This window comes from Plectrocnemia conspersa, unplaced genomic scaffold, assembly GCF_051122295.1.
Source record: "Plectrocnemia conspersa isolate PC_06_02 unplaced genomic scaffold, ASM5112229v1 ptg000010l, whole genome shotgun sequence".
Lineage (NCBI taxonomy): Eukaryota > Metazoa > Arthropoda > Insecta > Trichoptera > Polycentropodidae > Plectrocnemia > Plectrocnemia conspersa.
In genome coordinates, this window is record NW_028277174.1 from 2,554,642 (window position 1) to 2,571,566 (window position 16,925).

General features: G+C 27.6%; 2 protein-coding genes across 4 annotated transcripts in view; one reads left to right on the forward strand and one right to left on the reverse strand.

Annotated features, from left to right (window-relative positions):
- The window catches only part of wb (wing blister), a 216,169-nt gene that overhangs the window by 86,880 nt on the left and 112,364 nt on the right, over positions 1-16,925 (forward strand). The gene's annotated exons all lie outside the window — the stretch shown is intronic.
- Positions 5,880-10,176, reverse strand: LOC148230315 (uncharacterized). Its single transcript, XM_088196256.1, has 2 exons — positions 9,702-10,176; positions 5,880-6,179 (listed from the first exon to the last, which is right to left on the reverse strand). The coding sequence occupies exons 1-2, from the start codon at positions 10,109-10,111 to the stop codon at positions 6,008-6,010; spliced, it is 582 nt and encodes a 193-aa protein (XP_088052382.1). The 5' UTR covers positions 10,112-10,176; the 3' UTR covers positions 5,880-6,007.

Here is a 16,925-nt window from a genome sequence, read left to right on the forward strand (position 1 = left end):
AACTAGATTTATTTAGACATAGTGTCAACATTAATATTGATATATTAATACATATTAATTTCTAAAACATGAAAGTGTTTTATCGCAAAATTTTACTTCGTAGATAAAAATATTCAAACCACCGTTGTTGTGTAGATATTTCGATCTCGCCTTCTCTTGCCATGGTGTATCAATGCATTTAATACCCCTAGTGGTAAATTTACAACATTATTTTCTTTAAAAATAACGCACAAGATACACACAAGTACAGTTACATAACCATTCACGTTTTCGTCCTTGAAGGGTTCAACGTACTAGCCGTTGACACGAAAGAGTACCGCGGGGTCATCTCTCGCGGTACACATAGTACATTGCATGGCTTCGATATGGTACATATTATAATAACGTCTTATTACTGTCATACCATATGCTCATTCTTCGTCTCCATCTTCGTGACCATCGTCTCTTGATTGCGCACCATTATTTGGCACTTTCGTCCGAGAGAAATCCCTAATCACGGTCATTATCGTGGTCAAAAGGTGAGGCCAAAGCCGCTTTAGATGGTCAGCTTCCGCCCGATGGATGAGCAAACAGTCGTGTTTTTAGGTATTTTTTAATTTGTCTAAGTGCGACTAGATGTAAAAAGGTTTCTTTGTATTTCACATTTTTTTTTAAATAATAATGCTCTCTCTAAAATATTTAAAAAAAATGTATTGTGTAAATTTTATTTTTACTGATGAATTGAAGCGCTTTTTAATTAATAGCATATAAAGATAGTATTTCAAAAATAACGCAATAGCAAAATTTAGTTTATCGATTTTATAACAATGGCAATTATCTTTCGTTTTCTTCCAGTTTTTGCCTTTGATTTGTAGAAACCACGTTCGTGGTTTCTACAAATCATCTTTTTTTAAAACTCAATTGAGCAATTAAAAATGACAAATTCCTTTGTATAGTTCTCAGAATTACGGTTAAAACCACCTGTTAATATATTTCGGTCAGCTTATGCATTTGTAAAGAGTTACACGCTATTTTAAGGGTGCCCCATTATTATGGCCAAGGCTGTATATGCTACATCACATAATAAAAGAAAAATCATTAAATGCAAAATGTCTTGATAATGATTATTAAATCAAATGGAAAGAGTTTGAAACGAGTTTTTAATTGGTTTGTAGTATTTTTGTAGGATCAATGGGTTATTGATGGGGGGAAATATAGCTTTAAATATCAATATAATAATACAATAAATGTGCAGGTATATTTCATTATTAATACGTTGTTTTTTAATGGTTTGTTTTTTTTGAGTTTTTGTTTTGTAATTACTTTAGTAAATAATCAGTAAGTGATGTTTTGATTATATGGTAAGGGTAAACCTAATATAATGAATTAATCAAATTATAATTTTATTATTTTACTGGGCAATATCAGTGAAACTGTATTTTTTGTTTGAGAGGATCGTGTAATTTATGTATGTTCGGAGCATTTTGACCTTAATAAATGATGTGTCACCCTACAACAATTTTTATAAAGAAATTTGCTAGTGGCCTGCAGGATTTAACATTCACATCTGTTGAAGACCACCATTTATGTCAAATGACAGTTTAGAGCAGCATATACTTTCACTAGCACATGTCAGATAAATTATATTTTTACAAAAGAAGCATAGCTAAAGCATTAGGCTTTTTTACTTTTATTTAAAATTTATTGCTTTTTTATATAAGGCAGTATGTCTTTTATCAGTATTTTAAACTGATTTTTGTCTGTTTTAAATATACATATATAATATATAAACGCATATATATGTACATATATATATGCTGTGATGCAGGGGTCTAATTACGCAGAATTAGTTAGTCTTTTTACGAAGAGTTTCGATAGCACTCTAGATACTTGACTGGACAAGGGCGGAGCCCCGGCGGCATTTTTTTGAGGGCGTTCTAATCGCGAGTTTATAGCCGTTATTTTTTCTGGCAAGTGGTCTCTAAATAAAACATTATATAAAATAAAAATATTTTCATATTTCCGCATGAGCAGAATATAAAAATATGTGTATTTTAATACATTCACAAAGATTATACTGAGAATAGTTTTTATAAAGTATAAAAAAAAATTCAAAAAAACACTAAAAAAAACAAAAATTATAATATGCTAAAAAAATATTAATTTAAATGTATTTGATTAAAGTTGAACAAATTTATGAAGATAATGATTTTTTATACTATCCCGAAAATACATTTAATTGATTTTAGTATACCATTAAAAGTTCAAAGTACATTTATTAAATTAGTGGATATTGACATTTATGACTAAAAATTATAATTATTATTTACTACTTAAATTTATAATTACTATGTACATGTATATAGGCTAATATGTTTAATTAGTAAGAATATTTTAAGCAATTTTTCCTTAAACATAAATTTAGTTTTAAATATAAATATACAAGTGAATTGCAATAAATAAATAAAAATTATGTTAATAATCGGCTAGATTTATATAAAATATCACACGCCACTCTCGATCCTTGAGCAAGGCTGCTCACTTACACTTCTAAATAAATGAATTAGTGTTTAATTAAATATCATTTTCATAATAATATATTTTTTCCTATTCATTTGTTTATTTACAATCTGTCAATATATAAACAATTAGTATTTTTTTATTTATTATGATATTGGCATGTTAAGAAAATATCTCATTGAATGACTCTCCATATTTATTATTACAAAATCTAATTTATTTTATATGAAAAGGTCGTCTGATGTCGTCACAGTCAAAAAATTCGGTTGCCATTTTGTTTGGACCGCTTTATTAAGTATAAACCATTAATATCAATGATAATTATTTTTATTTAATAAAGCTGCGCTTCTACATTTTATATTACCGTCAATAACGTATAGGCGAGTGTCAACTATAAAATGGTTCATTATATAATTTACTATGCTAACTTTCAAACAAGACAAGATTATTGATATTGTAAATTATAATTAAATTTCTATTTACGTAAAAATACGTAATATTGAGTATTGAGGATCGGTTGAACTCTGAATTTCTGACTTCTTTGCTATAGTTGATGTGAAGTAGAAAGTAGCTGCTTCCTTGGTATTTTTACTCTCGGTCTATAATCGAAGTTTGTATGAACTTTCGGGTTCCCGAGTTTGAAATATCTGGTGCAAGTTGTAAGAATGCTTTCGCTTTGAACAGCTGGAGATTTGACAACGCCGTTAATGCGCATACACTATATTCTTAACGATCTGATTCTGAAATATGTATGACCTAGTTTGATTTTAATTAATCATGACGGTATTCATTAGTGAGATATGGAACATCTATATAAACTTAATCTTTTATGATTGATCAGAAATATTATTAAATAATAATCACTGATTATGACCTCCCAGACACGATATAAATTATAATAATGCCTGAAGTTTTTCAGGTCAATAGTCAAAAACTTATGCTTCTTGTCTATTGTGTTTGTAATACGGGAAATTAGACAGATTAATTTCACTTGCATTTAACTTCATTATATTAATTTAATATTATATATAGTATTATGGTAGCACAGTGATATTTTATATAAAATGTTTTTTATTAAATAACTAACATTTTGAGAAACTGTGGCTAAAACGATAATCTCACCCTTTCACGATCGTTGCACTCTATAATGGCGTCCAATAACAATATTTCGGTGATTACGGCAGACGAGAGAGTTATCCAATATGTATTTAAATTAACAAAAAAAAAAGTATAAAAAAGGTACAAAGGAGGCCGTAATGCGTTTTATACTCGGGGGCGGAGACTACAGGGTGTTCTTATATTTTATAACATTTTATACGATAATATTTTTTTAAAACACATTTTTGAATAATTTGTTTTATTATAAATAATAAAATGAGATCTTAACCCTTATCACTCGGTAAAAAAGGGACTCCGGATATAAATCTCGAAATGCGTCAAAGGTTTAACGGCCGACAAAGGATGGTGAAAGTGTTGAAGGTTGTTGTGCCTTGGTTGAGAATATGGGTGTGCGATTTTTACCTCTACAAAATGGGTTTTTGCTTTTTATTTTTATCTCTGACTGCGGTGCGAATACGCAAGTTTGTCCCAATTTAAATTTCGGCCTGTTTTTTAAAGGTCTTTGGAATTCTGGGTTGAATAATTTATTTATTTCACTTCCAAAAAAAGGTTGCGCGTCGATGATTTGCCTTTGTGGGAATAAATTAAAAATAATATGCATAAGTTATGACATATTTTTCGTGATGAATTCAAGTACATTTGCTTTTCATTATTTATTTTTAAAATTGTGTGTAATTGAAATTTATTTTGGTATTTGTCTACTTATATATTAATACTTTGCCTTTCGGATATTTTATATAAATGTATATTTTTCTCTTAAACATTTTTTTTATCATTTTCTTACACCTGTTAAAGTTTTCTTGAAATCAGCAATTCTGATATATGTACTATCGGAAATCAGCTGATAAACACATGACATATTCAACAAAGTATGTTTATCTACAAAAATAATTATCGCAACTGTTAAAAATGATAATCTTAATCTTCAAATAAAGTACTCGATAAAAGTATATTTATTTACATTTTATTTATAATTTATATAAAAATAATTACAAATATTTACAAAAATATTGTTTTAATACAATAATAATTTACTTGATACGTTTAATAAATCGCTCATTATTTATGAAATAACTTTTCGTGCGTTTAACACCTGAATCCATCGATCAAGTACAACGTGTTTCGAAAAAACGTCACCGATGATTTTATTAGAACCATTAATTTATTTTTAACAAAAAAAATACGACAAGAACGCTAATAAAGTTAAAATGAAAAGATAAACATAACATTAACACCTCGCATGTTGCAAAAACGTCACAGTGGCGCATTTAAAATTAGCCCTTGACAAATATATTATATTACAATATATAGTGCTCTTAAATGCACCAAATATATTTTTTTTCTTTTACCTCAAATGATCGGTTAATTTATATTGGCCATATGATGAAACTTTCTTTCTACTTCATAATGAGTTTAAGACTTAACTGTTATTTAAATAATATTTATGACAGTCATACAAAAAAAGTAGTATTTTTTAAGGCTATCCAATTTTTTAGTATATTTTCTTTACAACGATGCAATTAGTGCAAATTTGAGCGATTTTTATGGTCAAATACATTCAACACTGTTACTGAATGAAATTTTTTTTAAATAATATACCAGTGCCTCATATTATATTATAAAAATGCTGAAAAAATAAATAATAAAGCATTTAAATTATACATAAATAAAATAATAATACTTATAAGGATAACATACAATTTTGCGCAAAACGCTCTAATTAACTACATAAAAAACTTGTCAAATATACTCGATTCAGAAAGTAGTCAGTGAAGCACTTACTTTTTCTACAATATTCATAAGTAATAAAGAGTTTTGCTTGAGTTACACTCATGTCAATAATATTTTTCATATTGAAAACAATTTTATAGAAATCAATATAGTGAAAATTATCAGTTATTAGAATATATTTATTTGTTGTTCTTTATTAATAAAAATAATGAAAATATTTGCTACTATTCTTAAATATGAAGCTTTAATAGTTAAAAATATATTCGTTGGTTAAAAGAATCTGTCATCGCAAATATTCACTTTTTTGGAACTCATTATTAATATTAGTACATAATATATTATTTCTTATTTGGCAAAAAGTTTAATTTATCGCCAGTTACATACAAACTGCAATAGGAATGGTTATTAAAGTGTTGTGCCTTTCAAGCTTTTTAATTGATTGACATTGATCTGTCAAAAGATTCGGTATTCTGAAATATGCACCTTTTAATCATCAGTAAACAATTAAATTATTTATTTAAATTTTGTCCACTGACTGTGATTTCTGAACAGAGTATAGACAAGTCTTGTAATATACTGCACAATTACACGTATATAAATCAGTCTTGGACGAATACTTTACTGCGCTGGATTACAAATATTTTTTTCAATTTACCAATCAAAATATTTTAAATATCCCGCGGCCTTCTTCTTTCGACTTTTCTCCGGCCAAAACTCCAACCGTTATGACCAAAATGACGACCATAAACGCCAAAATGGACACCATGATGACCAAAGTCTTCTCTAGTCTTGACCATCGCATGCAGGAGCAATACTGTTCATGAACCACCCTGAAAAAAAAAATACATTATAAAAAAATACATTAAAATCGCTAAATTTTGAGTGACGTAGACCCAATACGTCACAGTGGAGAACAAAAGTTTATTTATATATATATTATTAGTAATTTTAAATAACCGGAATTTATAATATATTTTTAATTATGTAATTTGATTATGCTTGTGTGTGTATAAGTATTCAAACATAACTTATATTTTCACCGTTGTTAGTGTGAAGCTGTGGCAGTGTTTAATTTAGCACTTAATATAGATTTTAGCCCGTTATCACATTGGCGTAAATCTTATCAAAATTTTATAATCATGAGCTCGGTATGTATGCTATGTTCATACAAAAATAAAACACCTGCAATTTATTTTTACGTATTTGTGTTTATTTAAATATAATATAATTTTATACCTGTGCTAAAATATTAAAAGTGCTAGGTGTAAATTGTTTAATTTACAAATACGCAACTTTACAGTAAAGACAAAAACTGTTTATATCAAATTCATTAGAATTATGTAAATCTTATAAACTTATCTCTCTCTCTGAGCTTTCTTTAAATCATTTATATGCGTATATGTATTTTACTTTTAATTAGTCTTTGAGATTTTTCAGTATTACTTGTAGTTTAAAAACTGTTGATGTTAGTTTAATAAACGTCTTCTTAAATACGTTTTTTATAAGTTAGTTTGCCTATTTTTTTTGTATAATGCAACATATATTTGTATTTATTTATACAAAAATGAATCCTTTATGGTGTATATTTATTAAATAAATAAGTATTTTAGATCTTAGTACCGCTTTGTCAACAGGCACGTACGGTGAGATGTTTTCCCTTTCGCTCGCTAGCGTGTTAAGTGACGAGAGTGAGTGAGACATATGGGCGTGCGTTACATGCGTTCCGCACGCTCACTTCTTTTCACTCACTCTCGTCACTTAACACGCGAGCGAGCGAAAGGAAATGTATTTCATAGTACGCGCCTGTTTGTCAATAAGACATCAGTCAACCGCTGCATGTGTTTTATTTTATATATTTTGCTACATAAGTGAAATATGTATAATAATGAGCCGATCAGCGTGGTGCCGAAAGCAAAGTATTTTACTGCCGCGTCCCGGGGTTGCCAGTGTAGCTCCATATTGCAATTTGTATTAATCTTTACATAATAAAATATACCTTTCGGAAAATTTTAATGTTTGCTGATGACTAATCTGATGTGAAATAATCTGAGATTTAAGCCGTTGGAATTTAAAACTAGGACGACTAGCTGTTTTTTTTAATAATAATGCCATAACTTGAAACTCAACATGTTTTAGTTTTGTTTTATTTTTTTTTAAATCACTTAATGTCAAATTTTACGAATATAGAACAGTATATTAAAAATAAGTAATGTTTATGTCTAGTGTTCAAGGTTGTTGACATCATAATAATGCTTAATTATTTATATTATCTTTTTTGATAAGGAATGACGCAAAAGTGCATCAACAACTTTTAAGAAATGACGCATATTTGCGTCATCGGCTCTTATTCAAATAGTAAATTGAGTCATTTGTAAAAAAGCGTTTTTATCATAATAAAAAGACGGTGCTATCACTGTATTTTTATTTTTATATGAACACTTTTTTTATTATGATATAAACTGAGACGTCAATAACATGATTTTATTGTTTTTGACGTGAATTTTTGACTTCTGAGAAGGAATAATTGTTTTTTGCGTTCTCCTATTGGGCAAATTCGGTTTAGATGCGCTTTATTTGATTCTCACTCGTAATATAAAAAGGCACGATTTTATTGCTTTTGACCTGGACTGGAAGTTCAGTATATGGCAACACTGAGAAGATATTATAGAGTAGATATTTTTAATAATTCTTAATGCCTTATTAAAATATTTTGCATAAAATATGTCGCAACGGTGGCTAATTTTTAAATTTATTTGTAGCATAGATAGAGTTAGCTCGTACCTATTATTTATTCAAGAAATTATATTACGATGTTAAAAAATATATTAAATGCTATTTTTGTCATGAGGCCCTGAACCGTGGTTTTTCCAGAGCCCGGGTTTGCTTTCGGTAGCTCTATTTATGAGTAGCTAAACAGTGAGCTAAAATAAATTTGCTACAAAGATCTGATTCATTTATTATTTATTAGCATTTTAATATTTTATATATATAAAATGTTTTAAAAACAAATTGATTAAATCAAAACTGTACATTCTAAAAATGTTATAATCATAGCATAATGCTATTTAAACTTTATGGCAAATAATGTAGTCAAATTACGAGTAATATTCATTGCTAAGTTACAATTATATTTTATGTATAACACAAGCTTAGCACAAATTTTTAAAAATATATTGCATTTAAAACGTTTAACGATTTACCAAGATCAACTAGGAATAATTTCAAAGAAATTAAAAATTATTTTTTTAACAAATTTATGCAATTTTAATCAAACAAAATTAAGTATATAATTATTATTTTTGATAATCACTATATAATTGTTATTTTTGTTTTAATTTAACATGCTTCATATTTCTCTTAGCTGTTCTTTTAAAATTTATGTATTTATTATATTTTTTTCATACATTTATAATTTAAATGTATTAAATTGTAACCGCATAATAAGTTATGCGGAATTACGTATATAAATAAATAAAAAAAAACATATTATTTCTCAATTTTTTTTACAATTATGTATATTTTTATTTTAAATAACCACAAATATAAAAAAAATACTAAATTCAGTCAAAAATAATTTAAATATTGAAAATATCAACGTCACACGTAGCTGTAAGAAATGATAAATAAACAAATAAAATACTCTTTTAAATATTTAAAAATATATTTAATTACATTTCATAAGCTAATTTTATTCAAAGTCAAGTTTTAAACTCTCATTTATAAAAAAATACATTTATAGATGAGAGTTTAAAACTTACAGCTACGTATGACGTGAAATTAATAAATTAAAATATATTTTTATGTAATAAATTTATCATTACTAATTTTATATATATTACCAATAAAATTGTTAACATTGTCGATTTTTGTGTAGTAAATTTTTGCTATTATTATTTTTATTATTATAATTAATACATATTTTAGATATGTGGGTTTAATTTACCTAATGTTATTAGGTTTTCACATTATTGCTACTTAATTAAAACTAAAAACGTAATCTATATAAATGTACTGAATATTTTTTTTATCATGATAAAATCAAACGCTAATTTTTATATTAAAATTTATTAAGTAGCATAATCGAATGAGCATCAAGGCATACTAATAGACAATGTTAGCTAACAAGCTTAACCTTTACCATTAGAAATGTTTATTCAAACATTTTAAGATGTTTTTGTAAATATTTACGCATATGAATATTCAGGCTAGATACAAGATAAACGTATAGTTACACTTTTGGATATTGCTGGATAGATTAAAAATATATTTATTAACATAATTGAATAGGTTAACAAATTTGATATAAAATACATTTTACTTACATCTAAAATATATAATAATAATTTACTTACGTATTAACACTGCCTTCTATGCTGCCATTCTGTCTATTATTCGGCACTTCAAGAACGTGTCTCTGTCCTGTGATTCTGTTGAATCCATTATTGCTAATCGTAGATAAATTTCCATGACTTCCATGTGTACTATTCCTAGACGGCACTCTTTGCACTTTAGTCGTACCACTCAAAGCAGACAAACTCTTGACGCTTCCTAATCTTCCTAAATCAGTCTCACTCTCCTCTTCGATCACAGTGATAGGCACGTTAATGTTATCGTTTGATCTTCTGTTCCTCCTGTCTTTGACCGGTACTGTAAGGATGATCTCCGAAACGGATCTCTCCCTCATCTGGACGAGATTCGGAGGAGTGTCATCGTTCAGGCTTCTGTTCCGAGTCTTCTCCACTTTCAATACGCTCGCGCTCATCTTCACTCACGAAAAATCACATCACTATAACGAGGAGTTGTGGTCTCTCATTGTTATCAGCGCCGATTCGCGGGCACAACTGATAACACAGCGGATAGCTAGCTCGGCTCGAGTAGGCAAATATTGATTTCACAACTTCAGGCCGGTCCGAAAGTGTGAATGAAGCCACATTGTCTATGAAGCTAGTACATAAGCCATAGAAACAAATAAGCCGCACAGTGCGAAAATATATATGACACGTTTCGACCTTTGGTGAATATATATTTATAGAAGTAAAATAATCTGTTCAAGACACGTGAGTCGAAATACATATTTTGAGAGTCACTGATTGTGGGTACATATGGAAATTTTTAAGGTTCTCGCTATTTATTATATTGAACCTCGGGTACTGGTGGTGACTTGAATGTCTAAGCATATGAGTTTTCTGCAGAAATTATGTGTAGTAGTTACCCTCCGCCTTATACCTTGGATTTATATAAAGAGTATATGTTTTACGTATTTATTTATATTTAAGGACAACTCTTGTACTTAATATCAATTGCTTATATTTATATTTAATAACATATTTATTAATTTTATTCAATCCAAAAAAATAGTATTTTAATATTTATAAATAGCAGGTAAATAATTTATTAAATCAAATTAATTTAGTTAAAAGGAATCCGTATTTTCTATCAATACTGTATTGATACATACTGATAACAATTTAATCAATTAATTATTTTCAAAGCAATTTTAATAATTTTATGATATGGGCAAAATTCGGATAGAAACAATATGTTCGACCGAAAGTTAATGGAATAGATTTTTTTATACGTGCCCATCCATTATCAAGGAAAAAGTTGAAAGAGCAATTACAAAAGCTATATGTTTTGATGAAAAATTAATTGGACTAGTTAGTTGAGTTGTTTATTTTTATAAGTACAATTTTTTATACAAATTATTTTAAAATAACAATAAAAAACCATAGCAAAATTAATTTTAATGTTATTTTCTTAAAAATACGAAAAAATAATAATAAGCATGAAAACGCTAAAGCATGAATTTTTAATATTTAGGTTAATCAATATATAAAGGGGAAGCTCTTTTCAGTGTGTGTTAAGATTTTATTAATAATTTTTACCTGATTTAAATAAAGTTTGTAAAATTATTCTTACATATAATTCATAACATAATACTTATTGATACTACAAAATCGACTAATAGATTAGTGGAAAACAGTGATTTCTGCAATGATTAGGAAACAAATATTTTTTTTTAAATAGTAGTTTTGTTATAATATTGTTGCTATATTGATAAAGATGTTCATATATTATATGTTTCATTAGCTTTAAAGAAGCATTTTACAAAGCGCTTATTCACAAAATATTACAATATTTATATTAAATTAAACGTGAAAGTTCAAAAACTATAGATATTTTAGTTTAGTTTGGTTTATTTGGGTAGCAACATGAATTTTTTTTTCAATGACAGTTTAAAGTAGCATATAAATTCACTAGCACCTTATAGTTAAATTATATTGCTAGTAAAATATATTTTTACTAGTAATAAAACCGGTAAAAATAGATTTGAATATGATTTTACCGAAACGCCAGTGAAAACATAACTTTATTAATAATTATTTTTCAAGTATTTGAAATATTTTATTTGTATATGCGTCCGAGGGTCCAGTTGTTTCTTAAGTCGGGCTAGAGTTGACACGAAGAGGGAAGCGGTCGTTGGTCGGCTCTTCTTTATGCGTATTATAATGTTAAAATGATTTCCATAATAAATTCTACATAAATATATGGATTCTGAAGTATTGTAAATTTGAACTTAAAACCAAAAACGATTTTAAAAATATAGAAAAAAATGCGACATAGTCATTTTTGTAATTTGTTCTGAAAATTCTTATTATTGTATAAACATTTGTAGGCAGAATATGAATTTTCATTGGAATTTTTATTTCTTTTTAAATCGTGTTTTATGTGCTATTTAAGCTTGTTTTTTATAATAAAAACGGCTGTGGGTTATGTGTGCCTTGCCTTTTAATATCAGGGGTATCTAATCTTTTGTATATTCTGGGCCGCTTCTACCGAAAAAATATTTTGAAGGGCCACATAAATAATTTCATATTTATTTTCATCTGCTGTGTAACTCATAGTACCAATGGGTCTATTTTATTACACAACAAACACCGAACAATATGAACATTACGCTTGATTTTATGATGATATCTATAGAAGTTATCAAGAAAATCGCCAGTATGCACTGCGCATCTAAAAGTGTCATGAACCATTGAGCCTTGTTATATATTTTTTTTATACTTTAAGGTTGAAAAACACTTATTGCATCATATATTAGCAAATTTCTAAATGGCGTGCAAAAATATCAGCCACGGTGAGATATAAAAAGTATTTTAAAAGTGCTCGTCTAAAAATAATTTTAATTTTACTTCATACGTAAAAAAATAAACATACTTTCCAAGAAAGTGCAGGGTATTTAGACCAATTAAATACTTGAATAAATAATTCTTAAAATTACACATCTGATTTTAATTTCATACATTATATTTGAAATATAGTGAAATATGTGTCGAATAGTTCTACAACACGACAATGCTCTATCATTGTGGTGAAATTGATACTCGATAAAATCAAAGAAATTTGGTTTGTAAGTTTTATCTTTTCCACCTTATTCTCATTTATTTATTTTGATCTGTGCAACACTTTATAGATAGAAAAAAATAAAAATGCAGACGATGTAAAAAAGGAGCTATCGAAATATTTGCATCAAAACTTCCAAAATTTTTTGCTGATGTTATATTAAAACTTTAGAAAAAAAATTGATTATGATTTTTTAATTTCATTTAATTTAGATTACCTAATATATAAATTTGGTTTATAATTAAAATATAAGTCACTTTCGCTCCATTCCTATTCATTTATCGCACACTTTATCTTGCCTTTATCTTACTTTACCAGTGACATTCGACGGTTTAATTTGTTTTCGCATATAAACAGGGGGTAAAAACACCAATCAATAACAATCGATTCATGAAAAGTGCTATTAACGCTTATCAACATGCATTATCTTATACACACCTGTACTTTAATACTAGGTGACAAGATTAAAAATAATAAAATGACAATAAATACTCTAATTTATCCAAATATTTTGAATAGTGATAAAATAATAGCTATTATTAGATAAATTTTGTGGCAATATTTTCGTTCTTGTTTGCTTCATATCACCAGTAAATATATACCAGTTCTTGTTAAGTTAGATTAGATCAGTAGCAAGGACCTCACAGAGAGTAAAGGCTGATAGACACACCCATTCGATGGTTTAGAGCTTATCAAATAATACAATGTTATATGATTAACATATTATTTATTAAGTAAAATATAGTTTTTTATTTGTAAAAACCTCTTTGAATCGTTACATCTAACTTTTATTTTTTCAAGCTTTGAAGATCTTTTTTCAAGTGATACTTAACGAATGTGTATTTCGAAGGGTCCTGTGTCGAGTGACACTCGACACACATTTATCAAAACTAAAATATGTCCCTATTTTTTATCTACATATTTAAGTATGATCTTATCATAAGCTTTTTATTTTTGCATGTTATAAAACATTATCTGACTTCGCTATAAACGTATCTGGACTAAATATTGTAAATATTTTTACACATTCAACTAACTTTTAATGAAAAATATATATTATTTTATAATAAAATCTAGTGTTTATATGTTAACAATCACAAATAATCACACATATAATCATTCTGTTTAAGAGCCACTTAAAGCAATTGTGTTTAAGTAGTACATATTTTTTATTTTATATATATGTATTTGAGAGCAGTGTTATACCAAACTAAGAGATTAATTGTTTATTTTATAATTATAATACTCAACCGTTTAATCAATATTGATTAGATCAACAAGTTTGTTCGTTTAATTAAACAAAGTTTACGCCTCGTTCGGATAATGAGTTTAATCAAAGTTTGAACGGATCAAAATAAATTTTAACCTAAATTAACTTATTCAAATTATTATTTGCAGAACATTATATATTTTATAAATAATAAGTTAAAAATTAATTTTGAAGTTATAAATACAGATTAATAGCTTATTTTAACAATATGATCCTACCAGATCTTACTTTTTAGTTATGTCAAACTTTGACAAAATATTATTTTCTCTCTTCCTTCCAATTACATTTTTTGATATTGTATATTAAAAATACATTTATATCAATCGATTTATATGATATTAAAAAATTTGAAGAAAGTCAATTTTTTATTTCTTAATTTTCTTCAAGCTACAGTAACTCAGTAGGTCATAATCCGAGATGCCCTATTCGTTAGTCGTGACTCAGCCTCTTCCCTAGGTCCATCGGTCCATAATCCTTATTATCTATCTGCGGACGTTTACGATTAAAGAATTAATAGCAACGCTTTAGGGTGATCAGATAAAATATGGAAGTCTATAATAATGTTAATGGCGGTGTGCTCGTTCCGATGTTATCACTGTTTGAGCACGCAGCTCAGTTTAACGGCCACGTCTCCTTACTAATAAAGCATTTTTTATCTTTTTTCCACAGTCCACTCACTAATTGAGCGTCCATAAAACGGGTAAACTTTTTCCACTCCCACAACATCGTCTCAAACAAATATACATATATCCGTTTTATTTTCAACAATATAAACGGGTATTTATATCTTGTTTGATTTGGAGTTGTGTGGGAAAATTTAAATTTAAATTTAAAAAAAAAACTAAAACGCTGCATAGTATACCAGTAATTAATGCTCTTTATATTAGGCATTGATCTCTTCTTAATAACCACTGCAACTTATTTAATAAATTTGTTTAAGTAAATCAATATTAAAACGCTTTTTCAAAAAATTTATTAGACAGATTTATACAAGAAGTCAAACCTCAATAGGTAATTTTTCGAACATTAAGTATCAATACCTATGCATGTCATTCGTGTTTATTTTTAGTATAAATAACAATGGATCATACATAATTCTGAAGTTACAAAAGCTAGAATATAATCATACAATTCATATGAAAAAAATCGAACATTAAGTATCAATACCTGTGCTTGTCTTGTTTAAATAATAATGGATCATACATTATTCACTTACAAAAGATATTATATGACCATAATAATATGTATCTACCGTGCTTCTGCGTTGTAAATGTCTTAAAATTGTTAGGAATACAAAGTTCAATTATTTCGTGTCCGTGTCGATTTAGCGTAAGCTCCACTGGATTCGAGTTCAGGCTAAATTGTAGTGTATATAAAGTCCAAAGCAAAGTGATTTTCTATATCCGACTTTATCAACCTGGATGATTTGTACTGAAGTTATTTCTCTAATATTTGATTTTAAACCATATGTTAATGTGTCATTTATATTTTAGAATTTTATTTTATAAATATATTTTTAAACGTTAAATTATAAATGATTTTTTTTATTAATATATAAGCTAGAATTTATGTTTTATTGCAAACCCGCAAGTATTTTTTCATGTTTCTTTTTCTTGCTTGATGAAATGAATTTTATCATATTATTTTTGCTGTTGATCAGATGCATAAGTTCTGCTACAATGGATTTTTTTACACTGCCTAATATCTCTAAGATAGTGGTGCGCTAGAGCTATTTTGATTAAAGTTTTGTTTATAATTTTGTCACGACCTATTGACGTTTTTTTATTCGTCAAATTAGTTCAATTTTTTTTGTAAAACTTACGTTTATGTTTCTAACTTGAAATATCTCTGAATAAAACACATGTACCGCGAAATATGCATACGCCTTAAGAAAGCGACGTTCGCTTGATGGGCATTGTCCAAGGTCGTATTGCATCGCAATGGGAATTTTGTGGATCCGGTGATTTATTATGTTTTGCAACAAAGAAATATTTTCTCAATGACGGAAAATATTTACAGTAAGAACAAAACTCGTGTGATTTTTCTGGTCGTAACGAGGGCTTCTGTGTGGTCCTATCCTCTTGTTTTCTTGTTGTAGAATCACTTTTCTCACAGTAATTTAACGCAAGTTTTGAGACATAGACCCTTTTAAACGTGTGTGGTCAATACATCTTCTCTCTATTTTTAAATAAATAAGAAATATTCAACAAAAACTAAAATTAATTTTTTTAAAACATTTATCCGAAAAAACATGTTTCTTATATTATAATAACAATAAAATTGAGCAATAGAAATAATGATTTATAAAACATAATTCTATCTTTTAAAATCGACCCATCCTTAAGCAGTTTACAAGCTTTTATTATACGAATTTAATTTGAGGTATACAAATATCTTATGATTTTTCTATGTTCTAAATATGTAATCCAATAACACGTCACTCATCGTCCTCAATACGTGTTGATTGTCCTTTGGAATTTAGAGACTGAAAGAGTACGTGATCTGCGACGCGTTGCTTGGTTCTTGTTCACCCTGCTGCCGTCACAGAAATAAATATAATTTTATTTTGTGATTTACTGATACTTTATTTTTGTTCAATAAAAGTCTCATATTTTTTTTGAACCACAAGAAAATTGGGTTCATAGTTTGTAAGCCACTGCTTTAGAAAATGTTATTTTCATAATAAATCCCGGTTCAGTGTTAATTAGTTTCGCCATCTCTGGTTTTGTATTATCTTTCGTTCCTTATATGTAGACCGATAAAATACAAAAGGTAACATATCATATGCATAACTATTAAACTTTTCAAACGAATCATGTACAAAATAATTGCAACGTGACAATCATAACTAGTTCCGATAACGTATTATGTGTTTACCTTATAATTTGAACAACATATG